General features: G+C 46.2%; 1 protein-coding gene across 1 annotated transcript in view; it reads left to right on the forward strand.

Moving 5' to 3' along the window:
- The window catches only part of kuz (zinc-dependent metalloprotease kuz), a 59,522-nt gene that overhangs the window by 4,557 nt on the left and 28,184 nt on the right, over positions 1-26,781 (forward strand). Inside the window, exons 2-4 of the mRNA XM_084605890.1 lie at positions 13,339-13,480; positions 15,689-15,810; positions 18,134-18,393. Coding sequence (XP_084462016.1) covers positions 13,339-13,480; positions 15,689-15,810; positions 18,134-18,393 — 524 coding nt within the window. The remainder of the gene's footprint in view (positions 1-13,338; positions 13,481-15,688; positions 15,811-18,133; positions 18,394-26,781) is intronic.

Consider the following 26,781-nt stretch of genomic DNA (forward strand, 5'->3'; position numbering starts at 1 on the left):
AAATTAATCCGGAGCCCTCCATTACGGCGTCCCTCGTACCCCGTAGTGATAAATTAGTGCGTTCTAACGGTAAAGACAGTACTTTCAAGGGAAATAAACTTATACCTTAGAATAAAATGGACGAATATTGACCTGTGGAGGCTGAATTAAGCTACAATCAAATCAGAAAAGCTCGCAACTCTGTCATTTATCCCCTATTAGTCGATATGTCCTTCCCCGTCGTGGTGGCGTAGTGGTTAAGATGTCCGAGTACTGTGCCAGAGTACCCGCGGGTTCGATCAGGACCGCCAGCGGCTGCGTTTCGATGGAGGCGAATCGAAGAGGCGTGCGTTGTGCTGTACGATGTCAGTGGACGTTGAATATTCTTCCACGGCGCCTCTTTCGCGAACCCCACCTCCGGCGGCTGCATTTTGATGGAGGCGAAACGAAGCAGCGTCCTTGTTCTGTGCGATGTTAGTGGGTTGTTGTTGCAACTGTAAGAAAAAGGAAAAGAAAATGCACCCCACCTCCGCTGCCTCGTGCGGACAGAAGAGAAAATAGAGAAGAAAAAGAAGAGGGAGAGAAAGACAGTCGTCCACCACCGAAGGGGTTGCGGGTACAATGACGGCCTACAACAGATACAAATTCGGTGGTTAAAGATTTTGTTGTGGCTGTAGGAAGAAGGAAAAGAAAATGCACTGGTCTGCTACTGGCTCTGTAGCTGACCCACCTCCGCTGCCTCGTGCAGACAGAAAGTAGAAAAGAAAAAGAAGAGAAAGACGCGCGCTGCAACAGCCGTCGTCCACCATCTAAGCGGTGGCGGGTGCAATGACGGCCTAAAACAGATAATTCGGTGGCAGGCTAGCCCCCGCCGCAAGCGGCGTTGACCTACCAGTCCCAGCCTCGTAGGGCCAGGAACAACCACCTCCCCAGCCCCGATGGTATAAAGATCACGTGGTCGACGTTGCTCCGCAGCTCTCCACTGCGGCTCATCTTTTTTTTACTTTTACTACCACCTTCATTTCCCTGCGGCGCAGTTCAGGTGTCCACGCAGAATTTGACAGATAATAACAATAATAGTAATAATAATTGGTTCACAGGAAGGGAAAGGCGCAGTATCTGTCACACTTGCTATGTGGACACCTGAACCGCGCCGTGGCGTCCGTGTGCTGTGCGATGTCAGCGCACGTTAAAGATCCCCAGGTGATCGAAATTACACCGTAGCCCTCCACTACGGCTCCCCTTCCGCTCCTTCCACTTTCAGCCCCACCTTCATCCCTTCCCTTGACAGATACTGCTAATTTCATTTCTAGTGAAAAGATGTCGGTGCATGTTAAAGATGTTGCCACTGTAGGAAGAAGGAAAACAATAAAATGCACGGGCCTGCTACTGGCTCTGTAGCTGAGCCACCTCCACTGCCTTGTGCGGACAGAAAGGAAAATAGAGAAAAAATTACCGACGATTACGTTACTTTCTAATGCGAAATTTGAGCGCAGCAAATAAGCTGTTTCACCTTTTCGATAGATTGAGGCAAAGAAATCGAGCAACACATGTATGCGCTATCACAGAATTTTTTAGAGCGCGCGAAGAAAGGAATTAAGTTCGAGCCGGCGCTTTGACAACCAGAGACTCGCAGGAAGAGGGGGGAGGGGGGCGGCGTGTACACCCAGCGGCAAACGATGGGGGCAGAAGCGCGCGCAGCAAGCGGACAACGCGATAAAGGGAGGAGGGAAGAGATAGCAGCGACTGACTGATGCTGCTGACGCCGATAGTGAGTCAACCCCAGCTGCGGAGTTGGTTTCAGGGACAACGCCGCGCCGATGCCGACGCAAACAATATGATACCCTCGCTTCCGCAGCGCCAAGAACCAGGTCTAGCCGTGGGAAGGTGGTCACGTATTCGTCGACGTGCCGCGGCCTACGTGAAATAACCGGCGCGTCGGCAACTGAAGAGCACCCTATCCGCCACACAGGAACGGGGGGGGGGGGGGCTCCCCCCCCCTCCTCTTTCTGCATGGCGGCGACGGTGTTCTATGCAGTCACGTTATCTTGACTCTAGCGGCGTCAGCGGCATCCAGCGATATCAGTCGGTCGCTCCTAGCGCTGGGGGGCGGCGGAGCGGGTTACGAGGCCGACGCCGACGCGAAACCCAGGAACGGACGCCAAAGAGCTGCGCTCTAAAAGAGAGAAAGACGCGCGTCGCAACAGCCGTCGTCCACCACCGAAGCGGTAGCGGTGCAATGACGGCCTACAACAGATACAAATCTAGTGGCAGGCTAGCCCTCGCCGCAGTGACTTACCAGTCGCAGGAGCTGTTGTGGCTGTAGGAAGAAAAGAAAATGGCCCCGCCGGGGTGGTGCAGTGGTAAGACGCCCGACTACTGTGCCGGAGTACCCGGGTTCGAACCCGACCTCGACGGCTGCGTCTTGATGGAGGCGAAACGAAGAGGCGTCCGTGTGCTGTGCGATGTCAGCGAACGTTAAAGATCCCCAGGTGGTCGAAATTACTCCGAAACCCTCCACTACGGCTCCCCTTTCTCTCCTTCCACCTTCACTCCCACCTTCCTCCCTTCCCTTACGGCGCGGTTGAGGTGTCCACAGCAAACAAGTAAGACAGTTACCGCGCCTTTCCCTTCCTATAAATCAATCAGGAAAAGAAAATGCACGGGCTTGCTACTGGCTCTGTAGCTGAGCCACCTCCGCTGCTTCGTGCGGACAGAAGAGAAGGGGTGGCTTATCCTGGCCCTGATGGGGCTGGGACAGGTAGGTCACCGCCGTTTGCGGCGGGGGCTAGCCTGCCATTGGTTTTTATCTGTTGTAGGCCGTCATTGCACCCGCCACTGCTTCGGTGGTGGACAACGGCTGTTGCCGCGGCGCGCGTCTTTCTCTCCCTCGTTTTCTTTCTTCTCTATTCTAGGTGTCTACTCTGTAGGTGTCCACAATTCCGTGGCATCCGCTCAAAAGTATACGGCTCCTTCCTATCCCAAAAACCTTATTTACGAGCCGTCAGCGTCAGAGGTTTTCACCTTGAACAACCTTGAAGGTCAAAGACAGATACTGCGCCTTTCCTTTCTTATAAACCAATGTACAATATACAAGAAAAAAAAATATGAATCTTGACCTGGTTAGGTGTAGGTGTCCACAATTCCGTGGAGTCCACTCAAAAGCATAAGGGTCCTTCCTTTCCCAAAAGCTAAATTAAATAATTATGAAAAAACCGCGGTTTGAAAAGCGGGTGTTAAACAGCTGCAAAACTCAGCTTTGGCTATAGGCTAAAGCCATGCTTAAACCTAACCGCCGATTAATAGTCGATATGTCCGCCGGTCAGGGTCGACCAATAGGAGCAAGGCTAATCGACAGGTTTGTGTTTTCGTGATCGTTGCGTAATTCGGTCCCAAGTGCGGCTATCACCGAGAGTAAACTGCGGCGCGTACGTCGGCAATAGACGCGGATCCCAGAGTCTGGGCTACACCACCGTTCACTTTGACGGAGTCCTCTTCCGTATTTTCTCAGCTACAAATGCGCATTTTGCCTCTGGAAAAACATCAGGCACTATTTGATGCGAGAACATTTGAGGATTTGTTTGTCCCTCAATACCACGAAAGTGCATGTGCGCTACCTGTTTCCTCTGATCGAACTCTGCTCCTGACGGACGCATTTACGTAGCACGATATATCATCCCGCGTTGTGTATCAGCAATACGAGGCCCGATTAGGCTGCCCTGTTTGTAGATCGTGCCTCACTGTCAAGTGGCACGGCAGTGCGTTCGCGCAACTTCTGACACTGTCTTTACCATGTTGTTTGGTTTCTTCAACAAGGGTTCATTCTCATGCTGCTTTAGCCTGTTGAAATGGGGCAAAGTGTGGCTGAGTGGTTTGGGCGCTCGACTTCTGCGCCTGAGGACGCGGGTTCGAGCGCGGCGTGCAAATAGTCGTCAGTACACATTGAAGTACTCCAGGTGATCAAAGTTACTGTCCTCCACTCCCTCATAGCCGATGTCATACTTTGAGTACGTATATTCCTGTACCCTTTACCATCCTCACCGAGCGGAGAGCCTAGTCGCCTGGGCTGTGCGCATCCAAAATTTCACACTAAATTTGTCTGACTGCCGCTTTGGTGAAAAGCGCACTGCGCATTTTAGTATTGCCAATCATATATATATGGTCCCAGTCGTGCAGCATGGTTGATTCGACGATTTACCGTCATGCCATCTCCGTTCGTACGTTGGACCCGCATAGTATGGTCCCATTAGAATGCGCTCCCGTGTTCCTGCTGCCCGTGGTAAAAGATTGTTGACAAGGTCGGGCGGTGGTCACAACCCACTGTTCAGTTAGACCTGTTTTACAGCGAAAACAGTTGTTGTTGTTGTGGCTGTAGGAAGAAGGAAAAGAAAATGCACGGGCCTGCTACTGGCTCTGTATCTGGGCCACCTCCGCTGCCTCGTGCAGACAGAAGAGAAAATAGAGAAGAAAGACGCGCGCCGCAACAACAGCCGACCGAAGCGGTGGCAGGTGCAATGACGGCCTACGACAGATAAAAATTAGCTCCCGCCGCAAGCGGCGGTGACCTACCTGCCCCATCAGGGGAGTACCAGGACAGCAGCGAAAGCTTCACTACATAAAGTAGTCGTCGCGCAAGCCTCTGTTTGGCCTTCAAGAGACCTGGCGGCCGTGCCTTGACAGATACCGCGCCTTACCTTATAAACCACTTTAGCTTCATTGCGCTAGGTATAACCGGTCTTCGCGTGGCAATAATTTGATCTTCAAGTGACCTTGTGTGTGTGTGTGTTCTCGATTACGTGGTGTCTACCCAAAAGTTTACTGTACCTTCCTTTCCCGCCAACGCTTAGGTGGTGGACGACGGCTGTTGCGTCTTTCTCTCCCTCTTCATTTTCTTCTCTACTTTCTTCTGTCTGCACGAGGCAGCGGAGGTGGTGGCGAAACGAAGAGGCGTCGTGTGCTGTGCGATGTTAGCGCAGATCCCAGGTGGTCGAAATTACTCCGTAGCCCTCCACTACGGCTCCTCTTTCTCTCTATCCACTTTCACTCCCATCTTCCTCCCTTCCCTTACGGCGCGGTTGCGGTGTCCACAGAAATCAAGTGAGACAGTTACCGTGCCTTTCCCTTCCTATAAATAAATAAATAAATCAGCGGAGGTGGGCCCCGCCGGTTGTACAGAGCTGTGTACTTGTCCACAGGGGGCAAAAATGTTCTTAAAAGAGTGAAGAGGATGATGGTGCCGGCAGGGGTGAAAACGTTCTTTTTTAAGCTGCACACTGGAACATTGGAGGTAAAGAAATGGAAGGAACAGAAAGGGCGTTTTTGTACCCTGGGGTGTCCACTGCATAATATGCAGGAAAGAGGAGACGATTGAACACGTGTTTCTCGAATGCTGGGATGCCGTATTTTTATGGGACGTGCTCCAGAGGACGCTTAAAAAAGAACTACCCATAAGCCCACATGGTATCCGATTCTTGCCAGTAGAAGCGAACAATGATACACCGTTGGATCTTTTGATGCTACTGGCTCTCCACAGCATATGGAAAAGCAGAATGGCTGTAGAGCACGGTGACGTCGATGCACGTTCAGCGAGACAGCTCTTTAGAGAGAGCATACGGGCATATGTGGACGAACAGAAACCTTTAAAACTAGAGCCAGAATGGTTAGTTAGTTTTGAAGGGTTGTCACATATGAGGGATTTTTAATCCGACAACTTCAGCTAAGGAAGGCTGAAGCTTTAAGTCAATGCTTGATCTGTTATTTTGTCATGTTATTGATGTCACATGTGTCTTTTTTCTGTACGTCCTCGGTCAGGAAATAAAGAAGAAAAAAAAAAGTCGGGGTGGTGCAGTGGTAAGACGCCCGACTACTGTGCCGGAGCACCCGGGTTCGAACCCGACCTCGGCGGCTGCGTTTCGATGGAGGCGAAACGAAGAGGCGTCCGTGTGCTGTGCGATGTCAACGCACGTTAAAGATCCCGAGGTGGTCGGAATTACTCCGTAGCCCTCCACTACAGCTCCTCTTTCCACTTTCACTCCCATCTTCCTCCCTTTCCTTACGGCGCGGTTGCGGTGTCCACAGAAAACAAGTGAGACAGTTACCTTGCCTTTCCCTTCCTATAAATAAATAAATAAATCAGCGGAGGTGGCTCAGCTACAGAGCCAGTAGCAGGCCCGTGCATTTTCTTTTCCTTCTTCCTACAGCCACAACAACCCAAAACACACCCCTTGGTGGTGCAGTCTGCTGTGCGATGTCAGCGCACGTTAAAGACCCCAGGTGGTCGAAATTACTCCGAAGCCCTCCACTACGGCTCCTCTTTCTCTCTTCCAGTTTCACTCCCACCGTCCTCCCTTTACGGCGCGGTTCAGGTGTCCACATAAAGAAGTTTGACAGATACTGCGCCTTTCCTATGAACCAATTATTATTAGTATTATTAAGTTATAAAAAAACACTATTTTTCTGAAAATGCGGTGTTACAGAGATTATCGCTACAACGCTCACAGCTTTCGCTCTGTCACTGTCAGCCAAGACATGCTTAAACCACTACAACCTTTTTTGCACTGCAATGCGAAACCCTAAAAATTGTTACGGCCACTTCACCATTGGTAGTCGATATTCTCACTGCCTATTACTATCAAGGACCAGTGCTGTGCGACTTCTGAGCAGTAAGCAGCTTTAGGATAGGGTCAGGTCTCATACGGAGACGGTAGCCATATCTTCGCCCTTTCAGCTTATCATTCCGCGCATGCGCTCTGCCCTTCTATCTCCTTAACCGATAGGGTAAGATAGGGTGGTGGTGGTTTACAGGAAACGCGCAGTATCTGTCACACTTGTTTTGTGGACACCTGAACCGCGCAATAAGGGAAGGGAGGAAGGTGGGAAGGAAAGCGGAGAGAAAGAGGAGCCGTAGTGGAGAGCTCCCACCTGGGGATCTTCAACGTCCACTGACATCTTACAGCACACGATACCTCTTCATATCGCGCCTCCATCGAAAGCAGCCGCCGGCGGTCGGTATCCAACCCGGTATACGCCATGCGCAGCGCCTATAGGGGCGCCACTGAAAGCCGCCTAGCGGCGGCCGTCGGAACCCGAGGCGGGCCTCATGCGGCAAGCCTGGCCGTGGCGCGCGCGTGCGATCTGCCGTTTGTGCGCGTCTCGCGGGCACTTCCGCGGTGACAGTGTGCGCAAGGGGACCGCCTTTTATAATAGCGGACATGTGTTTGATATCACGGCCGTCTGAAACTGCATCGCCTCCATATGCGTCAAGTGTCTCCTGCAGACTGGCGTAAACAAGGTTGCGCATATATACGAAGTGCAGTTCATTTTGGGTGCCCCGCTTCCATTACAACGCCACCCTAATTCGTTCATTCCTTGACCTATGAACCAATGCTCTTTCTTTGCTTCATGATACACGCTTGCTTCGTTTACATGCAATAAATTGCTACAGAAAAGTAGGTGGCGTCTTCGAAACTGCGAGCGGTTTCGTAGCGGTGCGACCGCAGGAAAAGCCAGCGAGCTTGCAAATTCTGAGCATCAGATAAATAGCGCATATTGGGCTCCTGTAGCAAGAGTTCAGATTTTCCATGCTTGCGCTTTACCACTGCCTGTACGGCATGGATTTCACGTATTCCGTCGTCAAAAAGGCAGATCGGGTAGATAATTTCATGGGGGAATGAGATATCAGCATATCTGAAAAACCGCATCACAGGTTAGCCAAGAGCATATTAGATTTAAACTTTATATCCTATTTTATTATTGTAATATCATGTTGATTTCATTTGTATCACCCTCGCGCCCAACTGCAGAATTACAGCGCGCTTTATAACAAGCTCTAGAACATTTAGATTGAATATCAAGTACAGCGACATGTTATGTTTTCGTAATCTTGCCAGCCAACAAGAACACTGGCTCTGGTCTTCAAAGTAATTGCATGACAAGTTTCAAAACGCATATTGGAAATTGTCTGTTCAATAACCTGCCGCAGCAGCTCAGGCTACTGAGGAAGATCGAGTTATCGGGACCGAAGTCGACCGCGCCACCCGCGTTTAAGTGGAGGCGAAACGCAAAATGCAACTGTGTGCTGTGCGATGTCAATGCACGCCAAATATTGTCTGGCTAAGCATTTAACAAATCTAATGCGTATTGTATATTCCCGGTAGTGGAGTCAACCAAATTTAAACAAGAAGTGTTCATGGAAAGTGCAATGACAAGCAGAAAACACTAAAAACATAGTTATCAATAGTTATCACTCAGCCCTGCCACACGGTAAATTTAATACCTTTTCCATCGAATGACGTTCGTTCAAAATGATATTTGTTTGCTGCTACCCGAGAAAATATAATGACATTCGATGAAAACGACCTTAGGTATCGAATGAGTTTGAGGTACTCATCCGAATGCGATCAACGAGGAAATGTGTTATCTCGACGCCAGAGACTCGATGAGAAGATACACCCAAAATAAACTACAAACATGCCACCTGCAATAAATGCTACTGTGCTCCTATAATTGTGCAGCTTGTCATGTTTGTGAAATATGCCAAATGCCATCGTAAAAAAAAAAAGAGAAAAAACTGGCACCCATTGCTGCCAGCCAATCCGTAGCCACCGCATCCAGCGCGGGCGGAACAGGTCGCTCCTGCTGCCGCGGTCTGTCGGCGCCGAGTTGCCGACACGGCAAATTTCTTTCGCCACCTTCAGAAACGCATGCTCTGTTGATTATGGATAATAAGCGCCTAATTTGATGAAGGAATAAAAAAATTACTATTTCCAAAGCGCTTCCAGCTACGGCTTTGATGTGAAACCGTTTAGGCATTTAGGCATAGCGACAACTAGGGCCTAGCACGCGGCCAGAGCGCCGTCGTCGGCTGCTTTCGCGGGAAGCGTCGTTGCGGTAAGCTCGCGGTATCCAATGTGGCAAGCGTCACGAATTTGCCATATGCTTTCTTGATGAGGCCAAGCTAGGGCATTTTTCGACGGGCCTTAATACGCCGAGCGAACGATCTGGTGAAAACGTACGGGAGTCAACGGGGCTGTAGTATGCTGCGCCATAGGGCGATACTCGAAGGTTCTATAGAAGCGCCTTCGGAGAGTATACTAGATACTGCCTATTTTACGTGTTGATCTTGACACTTGCTTTAGTGCGCAAAGTGTACGCGTTGTTGAAACTCGTACGCGTTTCGCAGTCGAGCGCAGACGTGTGCACCTTCCGTGCCCTTTCGTAAACAAGCGCCGCCGACATTGCCGCTGACTTCGTAATTGATAGTCCTAATCAAAAGGTTGGTTGCAAGGCATGCAAGACAGGAATGTCAATTTAAAGGCTGCTTTCGTTTACAGCGCAGTGATCTTCGCAACATATTGAAGGCGCACCAACATTTGCATGTCAATCGCAGTTACCATACTTTGGAAATGGCATTAGCTTTGGTCGTGTAGCAGCGCGTCGAAAAAAAAATGGCATTAACCTGAACAAATGTCATTCGGTGCGATTGCTTGCTTTCTGCGTCGAAAAACCACGATTCACGGCCACCGTCGTTCTCGTGAAGCATCACTGGAAACTTATACAAACGTGTTCCTGGCAAGGTTTTATGTCTGTTTGAAAAATCAACTACGCAGCAACTCTTCCCGGACGTTGCTAAAGATTGACAGCGGCGTTATATCAGTTAAACCACGACCAAAGATGAAAACGCGACGCGCGCGCATAGAGGCTGACATGAACAGCGCCCGACCGAGCCCGCCTACGCTTTGTGGCTTTGGCGACAGGCGGCGTTGTCGGCGTTTTGCGCATCACCGCGGCGGGGCACCGATAGGGTCGCCCTATTCTGAAATTAGCAGTTTAAAGTCTTTTTGCCGGCGCAAATGGCTCGAATATCAGAAAACTAGCACCGTGAGATTAGCATCATCAAGTATTGGCTTTTCATTTTCAGCATTTTCACACTCCCATGTTTTCACTTTTTGCATCACTTTAATTAATCAATTAATTACAATGATTTCAAAAACTCGTCATCGCCTATCACTCGCCAATCAATCATCAGTCACTAGAACCACAAATTATCATGATGCGACTTTTTTCGCAGCTCCTAGTTATTTCCGAAACGCGGTGCCGCTACTACTAATATGCCGTCGACGGCGTTTCGACCAGCCGTATATAAGTTATCGCTAACCAGGATGTGATGACATTCTCAGATTAAAACTATATCGCGTCACCACAGAAATTAGCGTAATTTGGCTGCTGTTAAACGTATTTGTCATTTTAATTTTGAACTGTTTCTGTAAAATAGCGAAAGCCCTCATTGCACGACGGCGCTATCTTGGGCTCTAACATGGGTAGAAGTAAATTCTAAACTGTGATTTTTAACGTCCCGAATCGGCACTCGCGTGCAAGATGTATGTTTATGAACCGAATAGTTCAAGAAGGTTGATGGACGACAGCTCAACGAAAGGTTGCGCTTTTTTCCCGGTATGTGCAAGCCCTCATATATGGCGCAGGCAACTGTTACTGAGCGGATGGTTCTTAGGTCAAAGTAGCCCGAGTCGCTTCGGGACATTAAACCCCTTGTTTATAAACAAACCACGTTACATTTTTGTTGCCACTTCCTCTCCGTAATTCCTGCTGTCGCCACTCATGAGGCAAGTGAGGCTTTCGCCTTGATAAAACTCATGATTTCAATTTCTCATTGTGGAGTGCACTTAGCTTTTTGCAGATGAAAATAGATAGTCGTTTTGTTTGTTCACTGTTACTCTCTCACGTCGGCTGTGGGTGCATATAAGCGAAAGCCGTCGCGATGACTGTATTTTCTTGGAAGTCCAGAACCGCGCTGGCTAATCGCAGGCACTTCCGGTTTGGCCGGACGCTTCTCGTAGATTCGCCTTGTGGGAAACGACGCGCGTCTTGCACATTGTGTGTGCCACCGGACGTGCAAACGCGTCGGAAAGGTATGTGCTGTGTACGCTTGTCCGGGCAGCGCGCGTATGTACGCCGAGGCGGATGGCCGGTGGGGCGAGGTGCGAAATGCACGTGATCCGTACATCCTACCCCACTTCGATGTCGTGGGCGTGTTGAGTTGCAGCGGCCACACGCGCGGCATACTTTTTATCATCGGCCCACTGTTGGAGGCTGATCGCGCGCGAACAATGCCGAGCAGCGAAGGGAAAAGAGGGGGGGCTGACTTCCTGAGGTGAACAGCTCCGGCCACCTCAGCCACTTCCCGCACCCCTGATGACGTTATCTACGCTACCGACGCTGCCGCTACCATCACCGGCGGCGCCCAGTGACGGAGGGAGAGAGAGAGAGAGAGAAGCCGGTTGGGTGCGCAGTTTTTCACGCGCGCCCGTTTTTCATGTTCGGACGGGTCACCCCCGGAGGATGGCCACTGAACGGGTTCAGTCCAGCGTTTCCTTCTGGGCGGGGCAGCGTGTTATTAATTGTGCACTGGTTGCGTTCAGTGCCCCGTCTGTCCTTCCTCCTGGGTTTTGCAGAACCAATTACCATGCAATAGCGACTGGACAAGGCTCCCTCTCACATTCCCTTTCTCATTTTAGTTATGTCGGTTCAGTGTGTGCATTTGGTTTAAACTGGCCAAAAGGATGCTGTGGGCATTACATTTTTGAGCAACAACATAAATATCTTGATGCGTGCCCATGAAGTATTACTGTAGAAGGTTATGTTTTGTTGGCACATGGTCATTCACTCAGAAAAAGCTGTGGAAAGGACAGTATACAATGCAATGATTGTCTGTTCTGTGTGTATTTTTTCTGCAGTTCCTTCCATATGTCAGTAAAATATTTGTTTTACGTAGTTATAAAGGTCAAGGAATCACCCACAACACCATGCGTGATTCCGTTCTCTCACTGGTAGGGTCCTCTGAGCAGCTTCATCTGACAACAAATAACGAAAACATTGTCAAAATAAGAGTCCACCACCCCATTTGCTTTTGTGCTGCAGTGAATTAACACTACTTATCTCAACGCTGAAACATCTGTTCATATCCACTGAGTGCAATTTTTTTCTGAAATCTTTTTATTTTTACAATTCACAACATTCAAATAAATTGCTAACATAGATTTCCTGAGGTGTGTTCCCCTTTAGGTTGCACTATGTGGTATTATGTGATAAACCAGCCTTGAACAGAGTCGGGAAGTGACGATATGACAATGCGTACACTGTGCAGTTACCTTCACCGAAATGATTTCCTGCCTTCAGTGAGTGCATGTTACCTTTAGGTTGCATTCAGAGACACCTCTTGGCATCAATTGCCATTTAACTCGCTGAGAGACCAGTAAGGAGAAAGAAGTTGTGTGACCCTGCCATTGAGAGAATGGATTATGCCAACAGTATAGGGTCATTTCATGCCAAATGTATCAGAATTTGTATTCTGCCCTCTCAACTTGTGTCAGAAGAATTATGGCTTTTTATTATGCATAGGTCATTTTGTGTAATATTTGTCGCAATATATATATATATATATATATATATATATAATATAAATTTTAAAGGAGCCAACAGTCTATGAGGCGAAGGCTAAAGTTGGGGATAATTTTTCTTTTTTTGTTGGTATTGACAAGAATTAGTCTTATTATGAATATAGGGATAAAAAACATTAAATGCAAAGCGGAAAGAAAAACAACGCTCCTATGGTGGGAGTCGAACCCACGACCTCCGAATATTGTGTCCAGTGCTTTCCCAACTGAGCTACAATGACGGCTGTAGCTATATATATATATATATGTGTGTATATATTATGGAACCACCTTTCAAACTTTCTGGACAGGTGGGTGAAGTGTGTGCAAGCAATGTTTCGAACAGCAGAAAAAAAATAGCGGCACACATTTTTTTTTCTTCATAACTTTAGTGCAGAAACCATCAATTTTGCTATAAAAATAAATGTAGGTGTCTTTAAGAGTTTTTAGAAATTTCTTCAACTGTTCGGGACTTGTACTTACTATGTGTGAAAAATGTTTGAGCCAAAATATAATGAAGGAAATTTGATCATTAAACAAATCAAGAAGTGTTCATAATTGGCCATAAACATTGTAACAAGGTAGTCCAGGCAAATAAGTTGCATATTTAGCAGCCAGCATTATTGTCATTTCGCTGACATATTTTTATTAGAGCAGTTTTCTATACATCTAATGCACTTACAATAACTAAGTGGAACAGGCTACTTAGCAGATGTGTGCACTAAGTACATCTCTCTCACATGTGAACTATGTGTGAATTATCACAAGGAGTATAGCTATAGCACTAAGTACAACTCCCTCGCATCCAAACTACCTCTGAGTAATACGAGGTAATACAAGGTTTGATACTTGTAGCAAAACATGTTAACAGCCCTTGAATACTCTTTTTTTTCTCTCCCAATTTCAGCAAGAAGACTTAATAGGTTTGTGAGGCACTATGAGCCTTTGATATACAATCATAATGATGTCCACGAACGACACATGCGCATCAAAAGGTCACCCGAAGACCAGGACACAGCACTGCACCTCAAGTTTTATTCACATAACAGGTAAGCCCAACTCTGGATTCAAAAGGTTCATCTCCCTCAAAGTGATTGTTTAGCGAAAGCATGCACTTACGTTCCACTTGCGTTAAATGTCAGCAAAAGTGCTGTTGAGCAGTCAGGGATGATTGGTTTTTTTTTTCCCCAGTATTTATACTATATAATGAGCACTGGGGACGACTCCATTGAGGTTCTGTTTGAATAATTGCTTGCTGCTCTTTGGATGTTCATTTGGCAGCAAGGGATCATATTTAGGGCTGATAATTCATAGCTAATATAGAATGCCTTTCTTTGCCACTTGATTCAAATTCACAATGTCGAGACGATTATGGCTTCATGATCACTAGCTGGAAGTGGACGTTAATGTGGGCTAGCCCCAGAGATTCACAAACGCAAAAAGTTACCTGATGTCATTGTAGTTCATTTGTGAAAGCAGCTTTTGGCGTTGATTTGCACATTTTATTTTTTGCCGCTATATAAAAAAAATGTGATAGCAGCCTCTTGGGGTCATTAGAGTGCGGCAATTGTTTAGCATTAACGAACTTGGATTTCTTTTCAGTGTCTCTTTACCAGGTAGCCTCTTCTTGAGCCTAACTCCAATTTTCTTGTTCACTTACTATAGAAATCCTGTGGTTATGCCAACTCTAGTGGGGATGACATCCAGTGAGCACTTGTCGGAGTGGTTTCACTGGATGTGGTGTCCTGCTGTTGAGGTTGCGGTTTCTGTCCCTGCTTCAATGGTCTCGCTTCTGTAGAGGCAGGAACAAAAGCTGCCTGTGTATTTAGGTTTCAGTGTATGGAACCTCTGGTGATCGATTTTAGTTCAGACCACTTCACTGTGACATTTCTTGCGAGCTCAAGAATGATTAAAAGCCTGCTGTTGTCAATTCATACTTGTCACATGTAAACGGTTATTAATTTGTACTGGTGCCTTGTTCAGCTGCGTTTAAAAGGTTTTTCTTCTTTCAAACTCTGCGTAATCAGAACAGATTCTCATTCCCCTTTAAATTCAATTTATTTATAGCTGACTGTTAATTATTCAATCCCAGTAACTATCTGAAATTGTATCTTAATCAGAGGCTTTAGCTTTGTGCATGAAAATTGCTGAAATTGACTGAGCATGGAAGCTTTGGCCTCAGCTTTATAACACTGCAGTTCAGCAATCAAAATAGATTCTTAAAGCTTTAAAGGGAGCAAATGTAAGGCTGTAAATAGTAGCATGTTGTGTGAGCATTGTGTTAGTAAGGAGTTTTTTTTGTTTGTTGTTGGTGGCTGGTTTTTAATGTTGACAATGTTCCAAAGAAATTATGGCCACCTGAGGTTGTTAAATGTGCACTTGCTTCACACAGTACACGGGTGCCTTGCTTTTCACCTGCATCGGAAGGGTGCAGTGGCAACCGGGGTCAAACTCGTGTCTTTGGGATGGATTTTCAAGCTCCCTAATTACTGAGCCACGATAATGGGAGTAATGAGTTTTGTAGATGTCTTATTTATAGCATAGCATGTCATTATGTCAAATTTAAGATACTTTTCTTTGCTATCATTGTTTTGACAGGAGTAGTGTACAGAATTTTTATGTCAGCTTTATGGAGGTGCAGACCTATGGAATGAAAATTTAATATTGTATTCTGGCCTATAGTCTGTTTAAGCAATTTGGAACTTGAATCAGTTTCCTGCTTAAAGCAGTCCTTGAGTTTCTTCTTCTAAGAAGTTGCAACATATTCCATATTTCGCCGGAAGTTACTTCTGTGTAATTTGGTCTGTGACACTGAGATGAAAGCTACAACATTGTATCATATTTCCACTTGTATTTCTTGTGACCTTTTTTTGTTTTTTTTTGACAGGTCTTTTAGAAGAGATTTAACATGCACAGTTTATATGCTGCAGCACCTACCTTGGGATGCCTTTTATGGAGATTTTTATTTAGTCTGGCTTTATAGTCCCTGAACTCCCCAGTTCACTGATGCATATAAAGCTCAAAGTACAGATTAGTTTGCAGTCTTCTTTCACTTATCACATATGTGTTATTGATTTACTATGAACTATGTGCTTCAGTCATTGTCTGCAGCAGTCTTTAAACACTGCACTCCTGAGCAATTTCAGAAAGCTTAATGTCTTGTGCCTTGTCGTACCACGGTGCTGACTGATCGTGATTTTAGTGCGAGTGTAGGACTTCCTGAGTGTAGCAGCATATGCTGGGCCTCTGTTTTTCAGACATTTTCACTTGAGACTAAAACGAGATGTGTCAGTATTCAGCAATGATCTTGTGATAGAAGCTCACGACAGGACATCGCTGGACGTAGACCTGTCACACATTTACTCTGGGCATTTAGTGGGTGAGTCTCTCGAACTTCATATTGTCTTGTCCCAGCCTGGGAATTTCTAATCTTCTTGTGAATATTTGTGACCGATGTTATTTTGCATAGCAAGTGTACAGCTTACGCAGAGTTCCTTGTTGCATTGATGAGAGATCTCATAATCAACTCAGCTAATTGAATGCAAGAAATCGCTTTTGACTATTCCCAAAAAGGAATAGCCCTGCGGAAGCCCAGATTCTGTTGCTTTATGCGATTGTTGGGGAGTCTATTCTTGGCAGCCAAAACCATAAACAAGGATGCAACTATCTTCACAGCTGAAATGGTTGCGGTCCTCGGGGCTGTAGACAAGTATGCAGAAAACAAAATACCGTTATAATAAACTCTGATATAGTAAAAACTCGGATATAGTAAAGTGAAACTGAAGTCCCAGTTCATCTTCCATAGACAACTGTACATTTTTCCCCCTTTACTGTAAAGACATTTTTGGTAAAAATTTGTTGTAGTAAAGTACGCCTGGCCACTGCGGTGACTCCCGCGATATGACATCGGCACCCGCACACTGCCTAGAATCGCGAGGAAAATATATTTTTGTAGTTGAAAACGGAAAAATAACACAGTGTCCTTTTTTTTTTTTTTTTTTTTTTGTGGCTTTACCACTAGATTCAGCAGCATGCAGGAGAAGCCTACTTTACGGAAGCCTTGGAGCTGTAAAGTAAGGGAGAGTGAAAGTGCAGCAAGAAACAGGAAAGGGGAAGAAACTGGCAAATATTCACAGTACTGTGCAGCACAAAGCATGAGGCAGCGGAGGCAAGAAGTGGAGGTGCAGCGTGTGCAGTCTTGCAGCTTTTGACTGCCATGCGCATTCATCATTTATCGCCTTTTAAAAAACAAACAGCAAGAAGTGACATCGTGTTCATGCAAGGCTTTGATTTTCACATGAAATGAAACTCTGTTGTATTCATAGCCACGTCCTCATGCTTACAGGTGCTTCCACTAGATGTAAAAAAATTTTATAACTGAAAAAAATTACACAAACAGATGACAAGAGAGAGATGGAAGCTATATCAGAGTGTGTTTTTTTTCATTAAGCAACAAGACTTGTTCAGTAAGTGGCCATCTAACTACCAGACAGCATCTTCAGGACCATGTATCACCAACAACTGATATAGTAAAGATTTTTGCTGGTCCCAATCACTTTACTATAAAGGGGTTCTACTGTAACAAAATCTGTCATATACACTGACTCGCTTAGTGTTGTCTCAGCACTGTCGGATGCACGGAGAAATATGAAGGCCATTTTTAACACGCTGTTCAAACGCAAAATGGAGGCATTAAATAGAGGTCTGGAAATAATGTTCTTTTGGGTACCTAGCCACTGTGGAATACATGGAAATTAAGAAGCCGACTAGGCAGCACCAAAACATGTGTAACCTATGGATATTACCCACATTCCTTACTAAGACTACAACTTTTCACCTTCATCCAAAGCTCTTCCTTGCACTTCATTCATTATTTTTTTTGATGAGAACACTTAAGGAAAATTCATTTTCTACAATCCATCTCTATTAAGTGAACTATTGAGAGCCCGTAATTTTATGCTGTCTACACAACGCTGCTTTTATAAGCTTTGCACATTGCGGCCACTTTAAGATGAGCCTACGCCATAGCCCGCTGGAAGCCTTGTACGTTGGGTTAAAGGGTCTCTTAGCATAGACAAGAGGGTGCCGTAGCCATGCACGGTGAAAATTTCCCTGCACTCTTGCTCATGGCAAACCATGCAACTTCCTTCAATTTAATGAACTCTTTCGTCACCGGGCAGTCACATTGACTTATGTCTACCATATTTATATTTCCGATTATATTTAGAGCCATTTACTGTGGACTAGTTCCTATTTTACATTCATAGCACTTCATGACTTTTGCCATTTGACATAGTAACCGTTATCTAATGTCAGTTTCTGGCGCTCTTTGACCTCAGATGCCCTTGCGCCAATAAAAAATATCATGTTGCTTTGCTGAGACTACCACCATGCTCATTACATAAGTGATGTCAAGATGAATGTCTATACTTCACGTTTAACAACAAACAACTAGAGGCCATACTACTAATTTCAAGTGGAAGTCTATTCCAAGTCTGGATCATGGGAAACTCTACAATACTCGACAGCTGTAGTTAATCGTTTCAGATTCTAGCACCACTCCACTCATTCTGAAAACAGTGGCGATATTTCTGACAGCTGTCGTCAGTTTTTCTGCCTGTACTTTCGATTCAGGAAAATGCAACACTGTCATCTTCTCGTGGCGACTTTTGTACTGACACTGCTGCTCTCTCGCTCTGCAGGAGAGCCAACGAGTCACGTGTTTGGGGCCCTCCACAATGGCATCTTTGAGGGGCGCATCGAGACAACGGGGGGCCACTACTATGCAGAGCGGTCCAACAAGTACTTCACCGAGGGCAAGCCGTACCACTCTATCATGTACGCAGCCCATGATGTCGAGCTTCCAGATCATGCGAACGACACCCGGCCAGGGTGTGGAATCACTGAAGATGTGCGGCAATGGATGGACAGAGTTGCCAACAGTGCCGTGCCGGACACGACCGTAAGTTGCCTTGAAAACTGCGCCGTGTTGAGGTTGCTGCGGGATAAAAGTTATGGAGGTCAGAGACCTCAGATGTGCATCTGGGTGTGTTCTGGAGTGGTTGCTTTTGGAGCAGCTTTTGAAAGTCACCAGTTCGCAAAAGCAGTAAAACAAAACATCACAAAGTGGTATGTTTCTTGTGTTTAGCAGTTTCGTGCTTTGTAAATGTTATGGGCATAACGAGCGCAGAGATTTTTCTTATACGCCTCGACAACCGCGGAGGTTGCCCAGCCTCTCATCAGCACTACAAAATGCTGGCGGGGCATCCGGCTGCCTCTCTCCTTGCGTTATAACGCAGTTGAACGTTGTGGTGTAAGTAAATCTCAATGATTCTGATATTTTGCTTCACGTAAGGCCAGGGACAAATAACAAAGACAAGTGTTGTGTAGTGAGGTGTTCGAACGGCTATCACTGGCCGTTTTTGCAAACGACAGCGAAGAGAATAGTGAGTTGTTTTCGATTTCATTAAAGATGTAAGCTACATGCGTCTTACTTAATTTCATATTTACTGCATTACTTTATGGGGCTGCTGTGCAATATTAATCCGTGGTTGCGTTATGTGTAGCAGTTGTTCATGATCAACACATTTTGAGTGCTGCTTTCATTGTTACATGTGGCAGGAAGTTGTACAATCTTTTTCCTCATCACATATAAGCAGGCATTTTTTGCGCAGTGCTAATGTGTCAAGCATGAACGGCATCATGTTTTTTTGCGTGTCATTAGATAGCTTGTGCACTCCATGCTCCTGTGTGTTTACATAGACTATGGGCGAGCCGTGAAGCGTTACTAGTGTGCGTAGGCTACTCTTTCTAGATTTTGCACAGCTGGGTCTCTTATTTTAAGGCAAAAGCCTTCAAGCTCTCATCGTTGTCAGCAAGAGCTGTCGGCAGAGGGTGTCACGCTTTCGAGAGCAAGAGTTAAAAATAAATTAATAAACCTTGTCTCCACTGGGAATCGAACCTCCATCCCTTGTATCCCCAGCCAAGCATTTTACAATTGCGCCACGCCCCGGATCGTGAAATTCATAATTCCCCTTGCCTACCGTGAGGATGATATTGGGATCCCACGAGTGACAGATAGTGTGCCTTTCCTCTCTTGTAAACGAATTATAGAACGCTGGTAACTTTAATGCGTCTAGGTGTGTTCGACAAGGGGCGCGCAGTGTACCCTCACGAGAGGTCATGATGTCACCATGAATATACGAAGCTGACCCTACCGGGCGTCCGATCCAGGCGTCCCTGCGGTGCCTTTCATTTGCCACTTCCTCGAACGCCGCACCACGCAGCAAACAGAAGCAGACCCAGATTTCTAGGAGGCGTTAGTACAGCAGGCATCAGTGGCGTTTGAAATTGATGTACAGGATAGAAAAGGCGCAGTATCTTTCACAATTCTCTGCAGACACATTTACCATCCCTAAAGGAAAATGGGAGTGAAAGAAGAGAGGGAAATAGAGGTGCCATAGCGAGGGCTGGATCCACCGCGCTATAATGGCTTTCACCTCATCGCACTTCAGTGGTCTAAAGTGCCCTCTGGAGCACAGCTTTGGCGCCCGTTCCTACGTTTAGCGTCATCGTCACCATTGGCGTCGCCGTTGGCCTCGTAACCAGCTCAACCTCCCTCTTCCTCCACGGCACTAACCAGTACTAATGGCTAACCAGTCACTAACCAGTGCAAACTAATGATGAGCTGGTCATTAACTACTTCTAATTTGTCATTAGTCATGACTAAATAGTCATGAGTAATGACAGATGACTATGATATCACATGGTAACGTCACGGCCGGATGTGATGTCATCATGATGTCACATCTGGTCATGTCTAATTATCCGGAAGGGATAATGACGTCACATTCAGTCATGACGTCATGATTGGTGATAACGTCACCAGGAGATTCACATATGTACGAAGCTGACCCCACCGGGCATTTGATCCAGGCGTCTGTGCGGTGCCTTTCATTTAGCGCTTCCTCGAATGCGGCACCATAGAGCATATAGAAATAGACGCAGTACAGCAGGTATCAGTGGCGTAAAATTGGTTGACCTCAAAGAAAAGGTACATTATCTGTCACAATTCTGCGTGGACACCTTAACCAAGCTGTAAAGAAAAAGAGAAAGGTGGCAGCGAAAAAAGAGAAAAAGGTGCCATAGTGGAAGGCTTTGGATCATTACAAAGCTTTCTTCATGACAGTCAAGAACTGTTAGTGGGGTCTTTCTTGAAGGAATATGTGTGAATAATTTTAAGAAGTTGTCTAATTGTGCATACACGTCTCGCTCGAAATCTTTGCCTTAATCTATCGAAAAGGTGAAACAGCTGATGAGCTGCACTCAAATTTTGCATTAGGAAGTAATGTAATCGTCAGCAAATTTTTTCAGTTAGTTACAGAATATCATTCGTTGCGTGTATTTGTGGAATGGGCATGATGTGCAGCTCTCTTGTTTTTGCAAATAGTACGGTTTCTAGCAGGCAACAAAATTGGAATATGGTACACGTGTAACAGCTTTGCAATGGTTTGGTGCTAACGGGGAACATCTCTCCAGACTATCTTTTACGTAAAGGGACAGAACACTGGCCAAAATATGTCATGAGATTATGGTGGAGATGAAAAGGTCTTGCCTCATATAGTACAGATCGAGCACTACAATATCAAAGAAAAGAGGCTTTACAATTTTAATTTGCCATTGAAAATCTCATAAAAACAACCGAGGCGCTATCTAGCAGAGAAACCCTAGTACTTTCGGTGTAGCCCCCCACGTGACTACATTTCAGCAAAATATCGCTGATTTTCATAACTGCACACTGTTCTTTTTTTTTCTAGGAGTGCTGGCCTTAATATATTGTTACGAGGTTTATTTACAAGATGTTAGGATGCGCTGGAGATTGGTAGCACACCACAGCGGACAGACTCAGCTTCCTCGTCCTCTTCTGCTTCTTCCGCCAAGCCTCATCTTCCTTCAATAAGGACCGCGGGAAGTGCGTGACACTGCCCCCTTCGCAAACGATGCCTGCCGGGCGAGTCAAGGTTCGTCACGTTGATAGAAGGGCTTCATGCGGGCCACGTGGACTACTTGAGTCTTCCGAGAACGACGCCCTTGTATGGTCAGGCGAGAGACTACAAAGTTTACTGCGCTGAGGCGTTCCAGTACAACGAAAGGGCCAGTATAGTGGTGCAACAGTTTTTGGGACAAGCCGCGCTTACGCAACGGCGTCCAAAGCCACACCAAGTCACCAGGGGCATAATTAACATCTTGATGACGCTTGTCGTAGCGTTGCTTGTAGCGTTCCTGGGAGGCTAGAGTGCGAAGTCTAGCGAGTCGACGAGCTTCTTCAGCCAACTTCTTCAGACGAGCTTCTTCAGCCAATGAGCACAGCACCAATTCCAACTGCGCTGGCGTCAGTGTGAAGTTCTGTTGGAGCTAATGGACAGAAGTGGCGTAGTAGTGGTCCTGATGTAAAAATAAATTTTAACCGACGAAAGGTGGAGTCACAATCGGCAGTCCACTTGAAAGGCGCATCTTTTTGCAGAAGACAAGTAAGGGGATATGCTAGGTCAGCAAACTTCGGAACAAAATGTCGAAAATAGGAGCAAAGCCCCAAAAAAACTCCTGAGCTGTTTTAACGATTTCGGCAGTTTAAAACAAGTGACAGCTTCGATCTTTTTCGGATCAGGCCTGATTCCATCCTTGTCTATGAGATGTCCAAGTACCACAGTCTGGCGTTCTCCGAAACGACATTTCTTAGAATTGAGTACCAGACCAGCTTTCTCAGTACACTCCAGGACAATCTCTAATCGACTGTTGTGTTCATGAAAAGTAGTCCCGAATATCACTACATTGTCCAAATAACACATACAAATGTGCCACTTCAGTCCGCGCAAAACTGTATCCATGAATCTTTCGAGCGTGGCAGGAGCGTTACATAATCCAAACGGCATCACATTAAATTCATACAGCCCGTCTGGGGTGATGATTGCCGTCTTTTCTTTATCTTCCGGTTGCATGGGGATCTGCCAATAGCCTGATCGCAGGTCGACTGAGGAAAAATTGGAGGCGGAATGTAAACAATCAATGGCGTCATCAATACGTGGCAGGGGATACACGTCCTTCTTGGTAACAGTATTCAGCCGTCGATAATCAACACAAAATCGCCATGTGCCATCTTTCTTTTTGACTAGGATCACAGGAGCAGCCCACGGACTAGACGATTCCTGAATGATGCCCTTATGCAGCATATCACGAACTTGTTCTTCGATTGTTTGGCGCTCTGATGGGGATACAGGATAAGGCTTCTGACGGATTGGATCAGCAGTCCCAGTATTGATTCGGTGCTGAGTACGGGAAACGGGAATCCATGGTGGCGAGTCCCGAGAGAAATCGAAAGTCTCAGTATGTTTCGTCAGAACTTCCACTAAACTATGACGGTCACTTGTTGGCAGGGATTTGTTAATCATGGCAAGAAATTTTGTCTCATCTACTTCTGAGCATGCGGTAGGCTGGGAATTGTCTGTGCTGAGCACGGCCACTGATTTAAAGCTGCCTTCGTCAAAGTTGGCAAGTTTTAGACCACGTGGTAATACAACAGGTTCTTTAGAGCAGTTAGTAGTCCACAAAGAAGAATGGCCATTCATGACTGAGATGACGCAGCGGCGAATCAGAATACTTCTCTTCGCGCAGTTGAGAGTGAGTGGTTCAACCACAGCGTCGAACGCATCACTGGCACAGCTTGAACTAACAACTTGTATAAACTCTGCTGACATTGCAGGAATGACTATGTCGTCCGAAACCGAAAGCGTGCTAGGATTGGTCCGCGAATTTTCATGCAAAGCAGATTCAATTCAAGTGCTCACAGAAAGGTCTCCGTTGCGAATGTCGAGAGTGGCCCCACATTGTTCTAGGAAACAGAGTCCAAGAATTACGTCATGTGTTGATCGAGCAAGTACAGCGAATTCAGTTCGGAATGTGTGGCCGGCGATAACAAGATTCACGGAACAGACTCCAAGTGGTTTAAGCGGTTTGCCACCAACACCACACAGTGTTTTCGCACTATCCCAAGCAAACATAATTTTACAACCAAGGCAGTTTTTAAAAGCGAGACTTATAATAGAAATGGTTGCACCTGTGTCCAACAACGCCATAGCACGCACACCGTCCAAAAACACTTCAATTCGGTTCTTTAACATCGAAACGGACCGAGGCATGGGTAAGCTAGAATCATTTGCTACCTCGCCTCCATCGGCCGCACTCACTAGTTTCCCGGAGGTGGCGACCGTCATCAGGGAGAAGGGGAGCGTCGTAAGCGCCGAGATGGTGGTGTCAGGCTACGGTCAGAGGCCGGTGATTCGTTTCGGTTCAGCGCCATTCTGCATTCTTGTCGGCTAGCTGTTTCTATGTACTCACTCCGGCCAGGTGTTCTTCTATATGAATCATCATTGTCAGCAGGAAACCTTGTACGGGAGTTCACCCACTGTCGGCGATACTGCTGGTACTGACGGCGGTTGCGGCAAAAACACGAAATGTGGCCGATCATCCCACAGGCATAACACATTGGCGGCTCACGTTCATTCGATGAATAAGGCTCATCGTCGCTTGGATTAAACGCTTCATGTTCTGGATGTAATCGACGAGGATGACGAGAGTGCTCGCTATTGTAGGCGTTGATGGTGAGAGGCTGGATGTTCGGGCGATGAGCAGCAGAGCATCGGGTGTCCAAAGGAGATGTAACAGAGGGAGCATAACAGGTAGACGATGGGCTATTGTCTGACGAAGAGGTGCTACTGCAGGGTCTGACGTGGCCCCCAATATCTTGATGCCTCCGAAGCTCCTCGCGGACGATTTGTCAAATTGTATGTGCCATGCTTGTCGTTTCCGACACATCCACACTGGCGACAGTTGTTACATTAGGCAACCGACCAAACTTTGGAATGATACGGCGTCGCTTCAAACATTCAAACGTGCGGCAGTGTCGTGTTACATCAGAGGTGGTATTCACATCGTCCTTGCAGATAAGAAAGTTGTACATGTCTTGCGCGATTCCTTTGAGGAGGTGACCCACTCTGTCTTCCTCAGTCATCCGAGCATCAACTATTCTGCATAGTTTGAGGACTTCTTCTATATAAATTGTGCAGGTCTCCCCCGGTACTTGCGCTCGCTGACCCAGAGTCTGTTCGGCGCTCTTTTTTCGAGCATCGGCATCGCCAAATCCCGCTCTCATTTCTTCTATGAAGCGATCCCAGGTGGTAAGGGATGCTTCATGATTGTCAAACCATGTTAGCGCAGTTTCTTCAAGAAAAAATACCGCATTCGCCAACTTGGTATTCGCATCCCAGCGGTTGTATTTGCTCACCCGATTGTAGTGGGTGAGCCAGTCATCCACGTCTTCCCCTGGCTTGCCATAGAAGTGCCGGGGTTCCCCATAAGGCTGTCCGGTGGTCGGTTGAGGTGCTGGCGTGGGCTGCATTGAACCATCTGCTTGCCATTTCCGTCTTTAGGGGGGTAGCCCAGCAATTCTTCTGCTTCGGCGAACTAGGAGAGGTTCCGTGGTGATCTGTAGCCTGCAAACTCCACCACACTTGTTACGAAGTTTATTTACAAGATGTTAGGATGCGCTGGAGATTGGTAGCACACCACAGCGGACAGACTCAGCTTCCTCGTCCTCTTCTGCTTCTTCCGCCTAACCTCATCTTCCTTCAATAAGGACCGCGGGAAGTGCGTGACAATATTATATTTTGCGCTCTCTCCAGTGCATCATTAACTGAAAACCACCCCTGCTTTCGCACCGCGAGAGGTATGCTTTCAGGTTTTGCCACTAGATAGCGCCACAGTGTTTGCAATTTTGTGAATGAAGCGATGACAGTGCCCACTAAAACTTTCGTCGACGAGGGCGTTCGTTATTGTGTTGTAACAGCATTGAATGTGAAACTGAAAAGGACGTTACTCTACGCAATAAATGTGATTACTGTCTGGCGAGTGAAAGTCGTATTTTTTTTTCGGTACGTCTTTTTTGTCGACCACCAGTCATCATCGCGGTCACTGCTCATGGTTTCCAGCAATGGACTACATAAAAACGGGCACACGCATTGATCAAAAAATTCCCTGTAAAATTTTTCTACGGCGTTTCTAGCAAAACCGTTGTGGAATTGAACATTTTAGACATCAATCTTTCCACCGCGGCAAAAAACAATTGAGACCTAAATTTCAGTGTTCTGTCCCTTTAAGATCATCTTACATTGTAAGTAATTGGCAAACATCTGGTCAGAAAGTTCTTTGACAATTCTGATAATACATTCACCTGGACTCATTTTGTGGCTGAAATCTTGCAGCTTAATTGTTTGCAGATGCACGCTTGCTTTGCTGTCTTGAAAATTCTAAAATATGGCTGTCCTTGGGAAATAAACAGGACACTGTGCAGCCATCATTTTATTAATAGTGCGAAGTCAAACGACTAGAGGTGGCCAACATGCCTGCGCACATTATTTCCAGCACTTCAGAAATAAGTCACGAGCATCTGAAATCCATCAAAGGAAAATTATTCTTTTTGGCTTTTTTTGTGTTTCATTTTAGCCTGGGTAATGAAAGAAACAATTTCAGGTCACAAAGCTTTCAGAGCAATCTTTTGGGCCACTGACAGTTGAGGCAAAACTTTTATGAGGCCAAAATTCTGACAGAAAAGAAAACTGAATGTGAGGTGCAAAATTTATGGCTTACAAAGAACTGGTCAAAATCAGTTTCTGAATGCCTTGAAGCGTTCTTATTGTCTGAGACCAAGTGCTGCTAGCAATATGTATGTAATATACGTGAGAGTATCGTGAAAAAGCAGGGTGAACAGCGTTGAAAAAGCAGGGTGAACAGCGTTCAGTACAACGCAACAGGCTGCGTATTACAGCAGACAACTGGTTGTCGCACTAGCTTTTTAAGTTTACTTTCAAAAGTGGTAGCAGATATTACCACAGTCGTTATGTCGCGTGCAATTTTCACTACTGTGTCTCTCATGCTACATCTGTAATGACGCTTGGGAGGGGATGCAACAGTCACACAATAATATTATGCTACCTCAGAGCCCTGCCGCTAGCTACAAAAGCTGCTCTCTGGCTACTTCCACTGCGCTTGACAACCTCGTCGAATTTAATAAAGGCGATGCATATTATTGCAGAACAGAATTCAGCACGATCGTCTGTTTACAAGTGTACCGCCAAAGCACCTGTCTCGTGCGTCTCTCTCAATAGCCACTTAATTGGGGGCACGAAGCATTGCACTCCAGGAGAACAGACTGGACATGTTAGGGTTTTTTTCAAGACACTTTGTGTAAGCATAGACATTGTTTTCAAAGCACAAACAGAGACAGTACACTTTTGGT

The sequence above is a fragment of the Amblyomma maculatum genome, chromosome 6 (genome assembly GCF_055883805.1).
Source record: "Amblyomma maculatum isolate TAMU_Amacu chromosome 6, ASM5588380v1, whole genome shotgun sequence".
NCBI lineage: Eukaryota > Metazoa > Arthropoda > Arachnida > Ixodida > Ixodidae > Amblyomma > Amblyomma maculatum.